This window comes from Egretta garzetta, unplaced genomic scaffold (assembly GCF_000687185.1).
Source record: "Egretta garzetta isolate BGI_Z169 unplaced genomic scaffold, ASM68718v1 scaffold256, whole genome shotgun sequence".
Taxonomy (NCBI): Eukaryota; Metazoa; Chordata; class Aves; order Pelecaniformes; family Ardeidae; genus Egretta; species Egretta garzetta.
This window is the reverse complement of record NW_009260073.1, coordinates 2,924,059-2,940,314: the sequence shown is the minus strand read 5'-3', so window position 1 is coordinate 2,940,314 and position 16,256 is coordinate 2,924,059. Positions and strand designations below refer to the sequence as shown.

General features: G+C 40.9%; 1 protein-coding gene across 5 annotated transcripts in view; it reads right to left on the bottom strand.

Annotated features, from left to right (window-relative positions):
* Positions 1–2,926: 2,926 nt before the first annotated feature.
* Positions 2,927–16,256, bottom strand: part of TMEM156 (transmembrane protein 156) — a 26,449-nt gene continuing 13,119 nt past the window's right edge. Inside the window, exons 6-8 of one of the 5 annotated variants that reach the window (XR_004842341.1) lie at positions 12,321–12,428; positions 4,451–4,868; positions 2,927–4,262 (exon numbers count right to left, since the gene is read on the bottom strand). Coding sequence is in view for 4 of the 5 variants with exons in the window: in XM_035896779.1 (XP_035752672.1) it covers positions 4,834–4,868; positions 12,321–12,428 (143 nt within the window). In the remaining variant the exon portion in view is untranslated. Of the gene's footprint in view, positions 4,263–4,309; positions 4,869–9,698; positions 9,844–12,320; positions 12,429–16,256 lie in introns of those variants that run through there. The other 4 variants (XM_035896779.1, XM_035896780.1, XM_035896778.1 and 1 more) reach the window with 4 other exon arrangements.

Below are 16,256 nucleotides of genomic sequence, written 5' to 3'. Positions count from 1 at the left end.
GCTAGGTTTTAAGTACTTACTTAAAAAATAACCTAGATTGTGAAAATTACCTGTTCTCTTGAGCAGATCTGTTTTTCAGGGCATTCCCTTCACTTTTGAGCACACCTTTTTATGCAGAGACAAAGGAAGCAGGCTTTTGCCCTCATGCAGTTGAGAAATTTATCGAGGTGAAACTTAAGGCAATGTCTGCATACCTACAGCCTTGCAGATGATCCGCTGTTACAGGACATGACTGAAGGATGAGCTGGAAGTAAACTATTAGGCAAGTCGTTTGCTGTATTTCTACATTAAAGGTATTTGCTTTTTGCTTTTTTTTTTTTTTTTTTTTTTTTTTTTTTTTTGGACATAAGCTGTTTGCTGCTTTTTAGGGTATAGTCTGTTCATGTGTAAACATCTCTTCCCCGTGATTTGTTCCTACGCTCCAGCATCCATTGCTTGAGACAGCTAAACAAAGGAACTGTCTCTTCTACTTTCCTCATGCTGCTTAGATCATCCGCTGAAGCCGTTAATATCCTTCCTCTAAAATGTGCCTCAATCATATAACACAAAATAACAGCCATTACAATTTGAGGTGCTTTTTTAATGATGTTTCCAATGTCACCCACCAGTCAGGATTCATAACAACTTCAATGAGTCTGAAACACCACAGTATTTTGAGTGACAAAGACAGATTTTTCACCTTTTTCCTGATGCACAAAAGTGGTTTTTGTCATACGAGCAGTCACCCAGCTCACAGGATTATCTTTGAGTCATTCCACTTCTATTTCAAATGACAGCCCTGTCCTTTCTGTTATTCTCAAAAGAATGTAAAGAGTGGAAAAGGACTTTCCCCAGTTCTTTTTAAAACTGTCTCAGAGCAAGGCTTAACGTGGCACCATCAGCCAGTCTGACCTACTTTGAAGTTCCTACAGTCTGACTGGAAAGCCCTCTGTACTTTAAACACTTTTTTCCTGTCTCAGGTCAACCTTTGTTGCCGAGAATATGAGGGCATAACCAGCTGCTTTTGGTGTGCAACCTGTACGTTTTCCATGCTCTGACTCCTGCCTCAGCATTCATAATATTGACGATAGCGTGCAGCTTTAGAATTAAAAAATTGACAATAAAATGTCAAAAATTGAGCTGCATTAAAAAGATGAGAAAGGGAAAATTATTTTCAAAGGGAAAAAAAAAAAGGATGTGCTCTCTGGAAATTGCGATGATTTTCAAGGTTGGATTAGAGAAAAGACCCTCTAAGAGAATTTTTCAACATTGTTCAGAATAAACAAGAGCTGGCACCTGATTAGTTCCAGCAGAACTGGAGTAATGGCACTTCTGAAGTAAAATGAAAACCTGCATGAACTTGGAGGAAGGAAGTCAAAGATAAGTACATGCAAAGAGGAAGAGCTCAAAGGAAAGCAGCCGGCTAATCTGATCACTCCAGATCTGCGGTGCTCACTCCATTGCCTGCGCCCCAAAAGTCCCTGAGAGCACATCTGCCAAGAACGTCTTATTAGTCTCCCCACTTTGACCCCCTTTTCACAGCATCCCTTTCACAGTCTTTTGAGGAGGTGCCCTCCTGGGCTCCAAGCGGGACGCTAGCTTGTCGTTCTGCCTTTCCAACGTTTTACCCAGAGTGAAACAATATTTCTTATGCGACACTACAATAATGTACAAAAGGAGTCTAAGAAAACTTGCAGCAAGGACTAATCCTAATTCTTAGTGAACTGAATTGGCTGCTGCTGAAAAGAGGAAGGCATGAAGACATGACTCAAACAAGCGTGTGCTACTTCTCTTCTGCACTACAGGGTTGATGCGTTCGAATGCTCTATGTTCTGAGTCAGACAGTGGCACCTAAATGAAAGCCAAAACACTGGGTAATTCAGACAACTTTTAAAGCACCTCCAGAAGCCCCTCCACTCATTTATTAGACTTGTAAAAATGCAGTCCTACTCCTCCTGCCTGTGCTTGTCTCAGACCCTGTATCAGCAGCTTATATGTGGCTGTTATTTAAGGTGGCCTGTGCCTTTGCTCCGGCCCCCTTACCAGTCCTGTCCCCCGTCTGTTTCACGCATTCCTGTAGCCCTTCAGTTCTGCCTTCCCCCCCAGTTTTGTTCACCCCACTCACCTCCACCTTCACATCTGCTTCCCCTGCTGGTTTCTGAGGTTCTTCCCTCCTGCCCATCTTCCTGGGCTTGAGAGGCTGCCCCGGGATGACCTTTCTCCCCTCACAGGTTGAAAAAGCCAGAGATGAAGACAAGGGGTTAAGATGACATGGGAGGGGAGAAACCAAGGGGAGAAGATGGGAAGACACCAAACCTGTTGCTTTTGGGTCCCCTTCCTTCCTCGTCCAGTATAAGGAGGTTGGACTAGAGGCTGCCTGAGGTCCCCTTCAACCTGAATTACCTTAGGATCATGGTGTTTTTTCTTACCATTCTTACCAATGTCTCCCCATTCTCCCACTGTTCCCTATAGGTTGGATCATACTTGCAAGACAAGGTAAGCTCTACTCAACAGAGATTAAAATCCCATAAAAGCCTCTTAGGTTTACCTGTTCTTGGTGTTTTTAAAGGTAACTTGAAAGATGGAACCCTCCAGGGTAGGAACACCAAACACTTGGCAACTGTGGGATAACTGTGGGTAATAAACCAGTAAGTCCCAGTGTAGCCATCCAAGGAAAAGAAAAGAGGGAGGTTACAGGCAGCAAGAATAAGAGAATTAAATTATAGGAGAAAGGAAATTAAAGTGGGGTCACAAGGAGCAGGGCTGTCCCTACCAACAAGCTCTCTGGATTACCAAAGGGCAAGAGGGATAGGTGGTGCCACCACCCGAAGCCTTTGAACACTGACTAACACAGCCTCAGCGAGTCTGCAGTGATCGGAGATAGATTTGTCTCTTCATCTGTAAGTCGCTGTTCTATAGTAAGAAGAAGAAAAAAAACCAACCAGAAACAAATTGTGACAAATAGACTGTATTAAAAAATCCATTTCTGAAAAGCTTTAAGTTATTGCCACAGATAAGCAATAAAGCCTCAAAAGCCCCCAAATCAAGAAAGTCAGTATTTTTATCTGATTTTTTTTATAAGATGGTAACACACAATAGAAACAAATGTTTCAGACTTATCCAGCTAAATATAAAAAATTCCATATGGCCTCAAATCATTCAGAAGCTAATGTTCACAACTATTCCTATTAAATCTGAACTGCTTGGTGCAGTATAATGACTGGAGAACCAATTTCAGAAAGCTTCAGGAGGGAAAAGCTATATAAATATACAGGATGGAGGTTATAAAGTATTAACGTGATGCTAAATTGCTGCATATCATATTTGCAACGGGCAGTTTACAATCTGTTCATCCTGACGGATTTAGCACAAGGGAGCCTGCAGTCCTGGCTCTGCAATTTCTGTCTCTGCCTAGTAATTGATGGTTAAATTGTACCCGCAAATAATGTGTTAGCACTGAATGAGCTTGGGACCCTGCTCAGCCCAAACAGCTCCATCACCCTCCGAGGAGCAGCAATAAATGGGAAGGAAGGAAAGTTCCAGGAGATAATGAGTCAGAATGCTAATGGCGTAAGCTAGTACAAAAGATAGAAATGCAATTTATCAAAAAGTATGAAACCCATTTGGTGTCTTAATGAGTTATTAAAAACCAATAATACTGATTTTGTGGTTTGAAGCCAAATTACTACTTTTCCACATTTTTTTCCTTATCCACTAAGATGTTGCAAAGTTTATGAAGGTCTTCCTGGTTTACTGCAGAAATTAAAATGTACTGCAGAATCCTCTCCCTCTATGATCCTCTGGCCACCTTCCTCAACAGCCAGAAATTTTAAGCATCTTAGTCACATGGAGCACTAAACAGGCTGAAAACCGTGCTTGTTTCAGAAAAGTACAGGATCGTTTCTATCTTTAAACAGCCTTTCTTGTCCTATGGAGAATACAAAATAAATTTCTTCTCAGATAGAAAATGCAACTTTTGCAAGGATTCTCTCACATCCATATGATTAAGGATAAATCCTGAATGAACTGAAAACAGATGTGAAATCTATACTCTCCTACCGAAGTTGATTCTACAGCAAAACGTTTGTCCATCATTCGTATTTTCTTAATACCAAATAGTTCTGATGACAGATGAAATGGAGCTAAAATGCATAGTTGGCATTTTCATGAAAAGATGGGTAACATAGCTCTGCAAACCGGAAATGGAGATGCTTTCGTCTGTGGTGTATGATGTGTCTTCTTTCATCCAATAGTAATCATACATTAAATGGTGACATCTGAAACTAAAGAAAATGGTATCAGAAAGGAGGTTGAAAAAGCAGTGTTTTCCAATTTATCGTAAATGTCATTCTTTTGACCTTCACAGTAAAGAATTTTCCCATTTATTGCAAAAGAAAACAACAATGTAACTAAGAGGCAGACAAAACAGAAGATACACACCAGACTGGAGCAAAAGACCTAGGAAGGATACCTGCTGACATGATGGTGGTTTAGGTACCTGCCCCCCAAGAGGATGATATAGGAACCTGAGTGAGAAGCACGGGACCTCACTCGCTTTCAGGGAGGCTTGGCAAACCAAGGGTGGGCAGAGCCAGGCGCTGCCCTGCAGAGTGGTCACTGCATCCACTAGGCTGAAGAGCGCCAGTAAGGATGTCCCCAAAGTGTCTCAACCTGGGTCTCTGCAGATTGTCTCCATCTACCCAGGGTTCAGTCTGGAACTCTCTTCTAATGGTAGGTGGTGATTGCTCTCTTTCCTTCAAACAGCTGATCAGGCTTCTTCCCTCCTGACAGCCAGATGAGGGGAGAAGAGTTTTGTGTGATACCTGCCTTCACTCCAGAATCTTTTCCACTGTGTTAGCTCCTGGACATCTCTTCATGAACTACTCCACCTGCAGCAGAGTGTTCAGAAGTAAATTTGGGTTATTAACAGGGTCTTGCTGCAGCTGAGCCAATAAACTAAATTACCCAGTTGGGAAAAAGTAAAAATAGGCCAGTCCGAGCCAGCAGCTGGACAGGAGAATTTGCAAACCTGTGCCCAGTTGCATTTCCCATACCATACTCATATACAGTAGGACAAATTTTGGAAATAATGAAACAAGAGCAGCTTTTCCCACCTTGCCAAGAGAAAAATACTTCTCAGTAATCATAGAGACTTTTGAAATTTGGACTGCAGCACCCAAAGCAGCACATGACGATGAACCTTGAAATACGAAAAAGCCCAGATCCAAATCAAGCTCATCTATAGTTTTTAGAGAACTATACAACACTGGGGGTAAAAGCACAGGGTTTCTGTACTTCTTATGCTCACACTGAGTGAAAAAGCAAATGTAGTTTTTCGCCCATTCTGGTAGTTCGTGTCACTGCAGGCCCAATAACATCTGTCTCCCTTTGCCTTTACATCCTAAGAACTGGGATAAGAAGTGTTCCTTTGGCTGTGAAATCATACTGGAAGCAGCAGCACTGAAGTGAGCTAGAAAATGACAAGTGCAGGATACGATGCATCAAAAATTGATGCCGGCTAATGGAACGGGGAGTTCAAACAGCCTGCACAGTGACCATGACAGCCCACTTCTGCAAGAAAGCAGGAGTGCTTCCCTTCAAAAACCTCCAAGTGTCTGTTTTGGAGAGGAACACATCCTGGCATGCATTTTATGCAGAACCCAGTAATTGTGCCAAGTACCCTGGAATATGCTCAGCAATCTGGTTCTGTGAGCTCTTTCGTACTGAAAGGGGTTTTCGTTTTAATGTATGATTGAGAGTTGAATCTATTACAGAAGCAGAAACAGAGGAGGAATTATCTTTCATGATATTTAAAAAAGAAATATGTAACTGAGTGACTGCATGCAGTCCTGAAAACAATTTAAAGCTGCATGTGGGCATAAATCTTTTTTCGTAGTTATCTACAGAAATTCATCAAAGCATAAAAAATGAAGTCTTACAAAAATGGCCAACTGGCAAACCCAGTATGTCAGTACTGGTAGGAACCTCTGCCTTCAGCAGCATCTCACCCAATTTTATGATGATTTTAACCACATTACTATCAGTTCTGAGCACTGAGATGATGCTTTTCAGAAAAAGTGTCAAAAGGATAATTGGAAGGATCCCAGCAATTTAAAATCACACCTACTGTTCTTTACAAATACATGCATGATTTATAAAAACAGCTTAACTGTGATCTTCCTCTGGCTCCCGAGTGTACTTGGTACGTGCCTTTGCTAGAATGTTTTGAACCACAAGTTTTACTGTTTCTCCTGCAGAATTTGTATCTTCTGTTGTTTGTGTGGGTGTCTTGCTTAAAGACAGAGAGGGATTCTTTAAAATATGAAAACATTTTTGTAAAGCCAAAAGCACATAAGGAAAAGCAGGCAAAGAATATTTTTAGTTGCCCTTTGTTTGTGCCGCTAAATTCTGCAATGACGGCATTTAAAGACCTCTGCAGGAAGGCGGCAGGGGCCTGAGCCACAGCCCAGGTAATACCCTAGGTGGACCTGCACAAAATTTTCCTGGTATTAGAACTGGACACTGCAAAATTAAATTTCTAAATTGCTATGGGAGGGTACCCTTAGAAAATGAAAGCAGTGATGATACTCTGAATGTAGCTGGAAAGGAATCAGCCTCTCACACCCTTAGTTACTGATCTCTTGTGCCAACCACCCCACACAGGAAGTTTTGTGTCCACGTGCTTTTAGATTGTAAGAGAGGAAAGGGAGCCATCAACTTCTTTTATTTTACAATTTCTGTGAAAGAGGTTTTCACCTTTTTAGCCATCTACACGCTTTCCCTGTCAGTTACCTGTCATCTACCTTGTGTTCCCATTTTATAATCCATTTCAACTGAAGATAAGATTGTGCCTTAAATTCTATATTCATGGGGAGACCAGCTTGTCTTATCTAACTATACAGCTACACTAGCACTCAGAAAGAAATACAGACCTTACATGTTCAAGGATCTCAAAGCTCTTTACAAAGAGAGATGGAAGTGTTGATGTCAAGAGGCAGCGTACTAAAATCATTGGCAGTTGCGGATGTGGAACTTCCATTAGGTTTTACGCAGCCTTTGACATGTCCACCAGTTTTAAGAGAATTAATGGGAGGCAGGACACTAAGATTGTTTCATCTTGTCCTTGGAGCGCTGACTGTCAGAGACCGATGCAGTAAACAAAGTGTTTGGGGTAATAGAGACCAATTTGCATGAATCTGATCTAACAACAGCTCAGAGCATGACACTGGACACTTTTTACAAAAAAAAAAAAATCCACAGCAGTTGGCTTTAAGACACTGAGTTTTCCTTCTTTCTTTCCTCATAAAATGTCAGTACTTCATGCAGGAACTGTCAGGTCTGTATCTGTCTCTAATTTCCCCAAATAAGAGAGAACACTGTTCTGTCCCTAGTCATTCATGAAACCCATTAATGATCCTTTTGATTCAGAGACTGCAGAGCTGCTTCCCCCTAAACAGGCAGAGGACAGGAGTGCTGTGGGAGAGGGCTCACAATTACTCTTCATGCTATGCACATGTGATTTTTATTCTGCCCTGATGACTGTAAGCATGAAGTCCACCTTTGGTATGGAAGAGGCCAGCAAGACATGCACAGCCAGTCTGCCCAGCCTCCATGTGGCCCTACCACCGGGGAAAGACAGACTGCCATGATGGCAGGACAAACACAGGGAGAAGTCACTCCTTGGGACAGGCTTTCTTAAGCCTCTAAGAGCAAGCTGAGCCAAACCTTCCCTACATAACAATAAATTCAGGGCTAAACCATAAGCAAAATCATCTTGCTGAATGCTCTAACACCTTCAGATGGGCTGCTTACCATATACATGGGTGTTTTAATGGGCATGGCGATTTGACTCTTATTTGCCCACTTTTATTTCTTACTCTAATAATTCTTTGCCCCCACTGTTTTCAGAGAATGGCCATCGAACCAAGTATGTTCAGAAATGTTAGTCCTCTCATTGTTCCACATGCTGCATTTTTTTAAGTTAAGGTAGCTAGTAGCCTCGCTTCAATATATAAATTCTGTGTTTATCCTTCTGGTCTGCTCTCCCAGCTTTCTTGCTATCAGTCCAGCTTCTTGTTTCTGTCTTTTCATCTGTCACAGAAGAGAGTATTCGCTTAAAAAAAAAAAAAAGCAGACCCAGATATACATCCCACAGCATTTTAGAGCTGCTAAAAATAATAGCTGATGCAAGCAGTGCTTTTAAAGTTAAAAGTACTACACTATCTCTGTTTTAGCTGAGGATAAACAGTTATTTCCATGGTGCAAATTAGTAATGGGATGTCATCGGCAGAGACTGAAAAAGTTTGGTCTCCAGAGCGTGCTGTCCCCTGAACAGCATTGCCTCTGAATGCAAATATTTGCCCTGAATAAAATATTCATGCTTCCTATCTAAATAAATGGCAGCCCTGAAATTTACAGTAATTTTGACAGCACAAAGGAAATACATCTAGAGCTGTCATATGTAAAGAGAGGATTGTCTTAAAGAAATTGAGAGACTTGGCTCACTTGTTTTTTCCTTAGCAGTTGCAAATATGGTGGTTTAATGAAAGATGGCAGAAACAGAGGAGGATTCTCAACTTCAGCACTCAAACGTAATCATAATAGTTACCATGAAAATACACAGAGACATGAAGCGACCTATGCTGAAAAGATTCCCCTTTGGCAAAGGTACGAGTGCAGAAGTTGGTACATTTTTTATTAGCTGAATTAGCTGTCAGTGTGATAGTAACCAATGAACAGTACGGAATGGAGCATGTGCATGCACCTTTCTGCACACACACAAATATAGATATACACACACATGGGATGTAAGTATATTGATAAACATGACCATGCACATGTGTGGCTATGTGCTTATCAATATACTTACATTCTATGATCAATAGTATTGTCTTAAATATAAAGATGTTAAAAAGACAATTAAAAAAACATAAAAAGAAACATGTCTTTTTCTGATGTAAAAAGAAAAATTCAGCAGAAAGTAGCAGTGTGTCATTGATTATTGATCTCTCTCTGTCTATTAACAAGACAAATGCTTCCCTGGCGCAGACGGAACAATAAGCAAATAATATGCCTTATACTTTGCTCTCCTGTCCAATCTGGATTTTAACTTACTAAATCTCTGTGGCTAAAAACAATGTTGTCAAGCCTTTCATCTTTCCATGTGCTGGGTTAAGGGCCACTGCTGAGGACATCAGCAGGTTCTCCAGCTCAGCAGCAATAACGACAGTGGTAAGAATGAGCCTTGCTTTTCCATTTCCTCCTCCTTAGAGCTGCTGCTGTACCTGCCACACATACGGTGCAGCTAGCCTCCTTGCATAAAAGGCAGATAAGCACTCTGTGCTGTGGTTAATGCTTTCTCTGAGTGCAGCTTCAGCTAGCTGGAAATGAGGAAAAGCATAACTCAAAAGTGGTTTGCCTGTCCTTGTCTTGCCTGTTTGATCCAGGGTAACTGGATCAAATCCAGATCAGCTGTAACTCTTACCAAGCGGCCTGAAGCCAGATTTGAAGGGGAGAAGGGCAGATGTAAGCACTATCACTGCCGGAGCTCCCTCCAGTTTCTAGTTCAGGCTAGAACCCTTCCTTGTTTGTGGCTGTTGTATCAGTGGGCTGAAATGCATGTGCCTCAGGGGAGCAACTGATAGCGTGACACAAAGATGATGCTTTTTGATCAAGAAGCTCCTGGTACACACTTCTTACCTCCAGCCAACCTCCTTCTTAAGAAAAAACCAGGTTGCATCAACAGGTTGATGGAGTGTCTAACTGTCTCTGTCAATTCTGGGAATTTAATCATCCTGGGTTTTTTCAGTCAGTCTCAGTACCCAGCTGTTCATGTGCACCACTTCTAATGCAGCCAGCTCCTCCCTGTTGAGCAAACTAATCTTTAGCAGCATTCTAGAGACTTTGTAGAGACAGCCCTAGCACTCATGAGAAAAGCAGACCACAATCTCCTTCCACAGCCTAAGTAACCAAAAGGACTTCTAGCTAGCAAGCTTTCCTGTAACTGCAACAACGTTAGCTGCTGAAACACCCACAAACACAAGCAGTAATGAGTTGAATCTGACCTTATCAGATGAAGGGGGAAGTGTTTCGTTGCAGGAAGTGAAGCAAAACTAAAGCAGAAAGTACTTTTGTTATTTTCACAGAGTATTTAGCTTTGAGAGAGTATTCCTTTGAGAAATGTTATTCAAAACCTAATGTGATGAAAGGCAAGATCTAGATCTAGGTTCTTGTCTCTCCAGCCACACCCTTTAATGATCTTTCCACACACAATGTCATATTACATTGCAATTTCACGTATTCAGCATTAATCCCACATATCACACCCAGCTTTCACCTCACTGTCAGCAGTTCTTCTGACAAGACTGCATTATGACCTGGAAAGCAAGCCTGCTTCTATACAGCGCAGCACTGGAAGAAGGTATTTCAAGTTTCTCAAGCTACCTCATCTTTTTCTTTCAGTCACTGACACAGAGATTAAGGAAAGGGGTAACTTCATCCCAAACTGTCCTGGATCTCATATATTGTCTCAGAGAGCAATCAAAGATCTGCAAAGTTGTTCCATCTCTTCTTATGGCCCTTCAACACGTACCACTTAAGATAATGAAAGCAAAAGGAGTGCTAGCAGCTCGATCCCAATGATTACTCCCACCTCTAGGAACACAAAAGTTAAATTTGTATGGGAATGGGCCATGACTTATTTTCCTGCTTCTAAATGATTTGTTTTGCTGAATCAACATCCTGGAAGAACAAGGCATGCTACTGATAAGCCATAATACTGTATAAATGAAGGCACTGAATACTAGTGAGCACCCCCTTAGCAACACATCCTATTAAAACCTTAGACATGTATTATTTTTAACCTGAAAGCAAATGCTCTCACATGAAACAATTAAGGTGGGCAGGTACATGGCAGACAGGGATTTAGGAAGATAAAGCTTTACCTGAGAGACACCTGACAGGTATCAGAAAAAGAAAAGGTCTAGAACTGAAGTGGTTGGGAGGAGTCCCTGGAGAAAGGAAGAAGCTGCCCTACAGAAAGGCTGATGGGGCTCTGGGAAAGGGCCTGCTCACTCAGCAAAAGCTTGTGACCTCCAGACAGCAAACAGCTGAACTCTGATGATCTGACAACTGCTCTCATCTGTCACAAGCTTCCCTAATCATGTTATCTTTTTCTGCCTCCCGATATCCTCATGTTAGAATAGAAATAATGACAACTTTTCACCTTTGTAAGTCCTCTTAAGATCTATGGATGGGAATCACTTAAAAAGTGGTAAGTATTTTTAATTACTATAATATGCTATCCCGTAACCCAGATATTCTCTCTCAAAAGCTGAACAATAATCTAGCTCAATTACTAATTTATTATGGCAGTACTTAATTTTTTGTCAGCAATGCTGTTTAAAATTTCTTCTTTAGCTCTGCTCTCAACATACATCTTTGTTTATGGTTCCACATGAGGCACAAAAATCAAACTGTTCTTCAGTACATCAATTTTTTTAACACATTAAAAAGATAGCATGACATGATATTGAGTTTTCAATAAAACTCCATCCAATTTAAATAGACATGAAGAAGGACCTTCTTAAGCTTTTAACCTAAAAGATTCACCATAAACAGTAATATAATCTGTGCAAGTAGCCATAGCCTTATTTATGCAATTGATACATTAGTCCCTAGTACTTATTCAAGTAGCATCTGTTCCATTTCTAGGCATTACAAGTATTGCCAGGAAGAGGTGTCTCTTAGTGCACATTTCTTTTCAGACTCATTTCCTTACATCTGGACTTCCTGAAACCAGTAGTGGAGTACAAGGGCTGGAGAAAGTTAGATAGTGGGAGACTAGTTTTAGTTCCAAGCTGAAACCTACTTCTTGTCACTCCTTCTGACTGGTGTAATAACAACAGAGCAATTTATTTCTTTTGTTTGGGGAATCTGATCAGCAAACTATTTATTTCAAACATGTGATTCTCTTCAGAGAGCATTTGTGAATTGCTTCTTTCCTCTGCCCTTGTCATAAACAAATGTCAACCATAATGCTGAAGTTCAGGACACAATATTCTACACCAGAAAAATAGTGTCAGAGTTTGCACTGGGGCCTTCAGGGACACACAGGGTTTAAAAGGCTAACTCATTACTTTATAGATGACTCCTGGTAGCAGAAGGAAAATTGATTTTATTTCCCTGCACATAGGTCTCAAAAAAACACATTTTCCAGTATGTCATCTCATATATACTTGGCTAGAAGAAGTAGTAATTTGTTTTGAGCAGACATTGCATGCTATTAATTCTAAAAATATGAGGCAAACCAGAAAAATCAGAGTTGTAAGATATTTACCCACCTTCTACAGTTGATGCATCCACATGACAATGCTCTTGTTCAGGAATTATGGGCAGTATCTTTGTGGTCTGTGCAGTAAGTGGAATCTGTTGTTCGCTGGTTTTCACTCCTGACAGTTAAAGTAATTTTTATCAATATTATTAAACAGCAAACACATCTGCAGAGTGTTAAACATTGAATCTGCAAGTTTGGAAGTAACTGAGACCTATCTGAACACAAGGCTGAGACAGCCAGCCAGTTTTGCAGGGGGGTTTCAGTGCCTAGAGGTGCAGTCACATGTCAGGAACTCCTGAAAGTAGCAACCATGTTTAGTATTTAACTTCCTCTTGATACTAGTGGGACTACAACATGCTGATCCTAAGTCACCCTGGGAAACAGCTCCAAGGTAGGCAACTAAATTGATCTTAGAAATTTTACTAGTAGTGAAAATATAAAAGAATGCAAATTTGGGTTTAACTAAGAGTCTCCTAAAACTCAAAACCCTACAGTTGCCCAGTTAAGCAGAAACAACTGAAATTTAGAGCATGAACCTTCTGATTTGTTTTCACATAAGGGCAGCCCAGATTGCCACTCAAGAACAGGGGATGTGACCTCAGCTAACTTCTCACTGTCCTGGTTTCGGCTGGGACAGAGTTAATTTTCTTCCTAGTAAGTAGCTGGTATGGTGCTGTGTTTTGGATTTAGTGCTAGAAGAATGTTGCTAACACACTGATGTTTTGGTTGTTGCTAAGTAGTGCTTAGACTGGCCAAGGACTTCTGAGCTCTCAGCTCTGCCAGGTGCACGAGAGGCTGGGAGGGGACACAGCCAGGACAGCTGACCCAAACTGACCAAAGGGCTATTCCAGACCATATGATGTCATGCTCACTATATAAGCTGGGGGAAGAAGAAGGAAGGGGGGGATGTTCAGAGCGATGGTATTTGTCTTCCCAAGTCACCATTACACGTGATGGAGCCCTACTTTCCTGGAGATGGCTGAGCACCTGCCTGCCCATGGGAAGCAGGGAATGAATTCCTTGCTTTGCTTTGCTTGCGTGCACGGCTTTTGCTTTCCCTAATAAACTGTCTTTATCACAACCCATGAGCTTTCTCACTTCTACTCCTCTGATTCTCTCCCCCATCCCATTGCGGGGGGACTGAGCGAGCGGCTGGGTGGTGCTTAGTTGTCAGCCGGGGTTAAACCACGACAGTCACATACACAGGGAAAGCTACTGGGTATCATCCAGTTGTTAACAAAGATGACAGCATGCATCTCAGAAGCAGGGAAAGGCATGGTGATGCCTTTAGCACACTGGCAACACAGATACTGATATGATATCTTATGCGGATACAGATAAAATAATGCAGAAATAGCATTGTCAGGCTAATGAAGTCAGAGTTGTTGATAATAACGCATTTTTCAAAGAACTACCATAGAACACAAATAGTATCTTAGGTTCATCCTGTCCCTGACCATAACTTCTGTAAACCTACAAATGGGTTTTCTACTGAGTTCATAACAAGAGGATGAACCGTGTCACTTATATGTAGCTACATCCCTTCTCCACTTATTGTATCATTTGGGCTTTTGTCTTTACAAATGCAATTATAAAGTGGAGTTTTGATCTCGGTAATAAAGCAACTAAACAATGAAAAGCAAAGTGAAAATAAAACTGGGGTAGTTTTAAAAATAGCAATGGATCTTGTTTCACACTCAGGATGAACCTGGGGAGAATGGGAATGAAGGCTGATTATCCCTTCAGAGCCTGCGTGTAACACTGTCCTGCATGCATGCAAACTGAGCAGAGAAACAGCCCCTTGCGCATCAGTGCTCTACTGAAAGCATACAGGGGCTATGAAAAGCTCCCTAAAATTACCTGCATCCTATAGATTTTATCCTCCTTTCTGAAACATAAAATAAGACCCAAAGCAGTAATAAGGCTTCACATTTTTCTCTGGAAATGTTGTGTCTTAGAAACACATATGTAAGTCTGTGTTAAATACCGAATACTGTGACAAACCTTGCTTCTCCCAGCATTACTCATCTAAGCTGGAGAAGAAAAGACAACTACTCAGCTATGTCAGGAACTGAGAAGGATCAGAATCAAATAGGTGATGCTTCACTTAGACAAGATTAAAGAAATTTCTCCTTTCTTGGCTTTGCATCTATTTGCTGCTGCAGAAGATGTCTCTCGCCTGTCCTGTTTGCTTAAAAAAAAAAAAAAAAAAAAATATTGGAAAAAAAAAGGAAAGGGTGTGCAGAATCCCCCAGGAACTGAGAAGGATCAGAATCAAATAGGTGATGCTTCACTTAGACAAGATTAAAGAAATTTCTCCTTTCTTGGCTTTGCATCTATTTGCTGCTGCAGAAGATGTCTCTCGCCTGTCCTGTTTGCTTAAAAAAAAAAAAAAAAAAAAGTATTGCAGAATACAAGGAGAAGTGAGTCTGAATTCACTGGGATGCCAGCCCTGACACTACTGAGCCAACATTTGCTTCTATTTCCAACCTGTCAACTAACCTGAAGCTGTAGCAGTACATCAAAGAAATGGCAGAATTTTGCCTATTTCCTCTAATCTTGTAGGAGAGGAACTATTATTTTAATAGGATAGCACAGGAAACAATACAGGAATTCAAATGACTGAGAGGAAATTGGTCTTATTGTTTCTCATGTGCAAATTACAGCTGTCAAGCCCACTTATATCAAATGCTTTGGATGTCACAAAATCTAAACAGTCCAAAAAACAACTGCAGGCCAGAAACCCTGGGGTTTTATTCTCTGAGTCCTGGTTGTCACCACGATCCTACAACATCCTTCTTTCAGGATGCGTTATAAAATTCCCATCCATCAGAATTAACTTTGCATTACTGTGAGACAGTCAAGTCAATCAGGGGATCCTGTATTTGTACCCTAAAATTTAATGAGCCAAACTGTGACTCTGTGAGCCAATGGAGTATCACTGAAAATGAGAGAAGTATACCATTTGAGCAATGTAGAATGAGGCCTTATGTTTGAACTACAGTTGCCCACACAGACTGTAGACTAATAACAGGATGCTATTAACAGCATGATTCCCTGTCTGCACAGTCCCATTCTAGCCTAGGAATGGGAACAGGCCTTTTTTCCGATAGACCTTATGCTGCTTTCAAAACAGGACAAAAATAAACAAGGAATGTAATTCAGGAACGTAATTCTTATGCTAGGAAAAGAAGGTCTAAATGTGAATTTATAGTGGTAGACTTCTAGTAATATAAATTCACATTTAAGTATAACCCACATAATTATACTGATGAAACTTCCCGTACAAAAAGACCCTGCTAGGCAGATGCAGTCTAGGTATTAAATGCCATGATTTATGCAAGCTGTTTCCTGCGCAACTTTTTTTTTTTTTTTTAATAACATAGTGCACAGATCACACACACTGGCCTGCTCCCAACAAGTAATTCTGTGCCATGTCCTCAGGCTTATTTTTTTTAGGATACAGCTATATGAGAATACTTACACTTAATCAGTTACTGGTAGTGGAAAAGGTACTACAGTGGTTTAGGGAAAGTGGGCTAAAGGAAAGGTACAACAATGGGGTAAGTATAGCTGCCTTCCCTTTCTCTGGAACTGAGGCTGATTTAGGCAGTAAGCTGCACATGACAGTTTAGCAGTTTCTATCTACCTGAGTTCTTTTAAAACACTGTGGGGAATACTGTCTAGTCCTTCTAATTGCTATTATTAATTTATTACGTTGTTCCAAAACCTCTTCTACTCCCTCTTCAATTTGAGAAAGCTCCTCAAAGAAATTCTTGCAAATAAAAGTCTCTTATGTGGGAATCTCCCTAAGATTCCCTGTCATGAACACAAAGCAAGGAATTGACTTTTCTTCTATGGATTATTTTCCATGTGCTACTACTATCAAGTCCTATTTGATATGAAAAAATGCTCTGTGTCTGGAAATACAGACCAACCACTT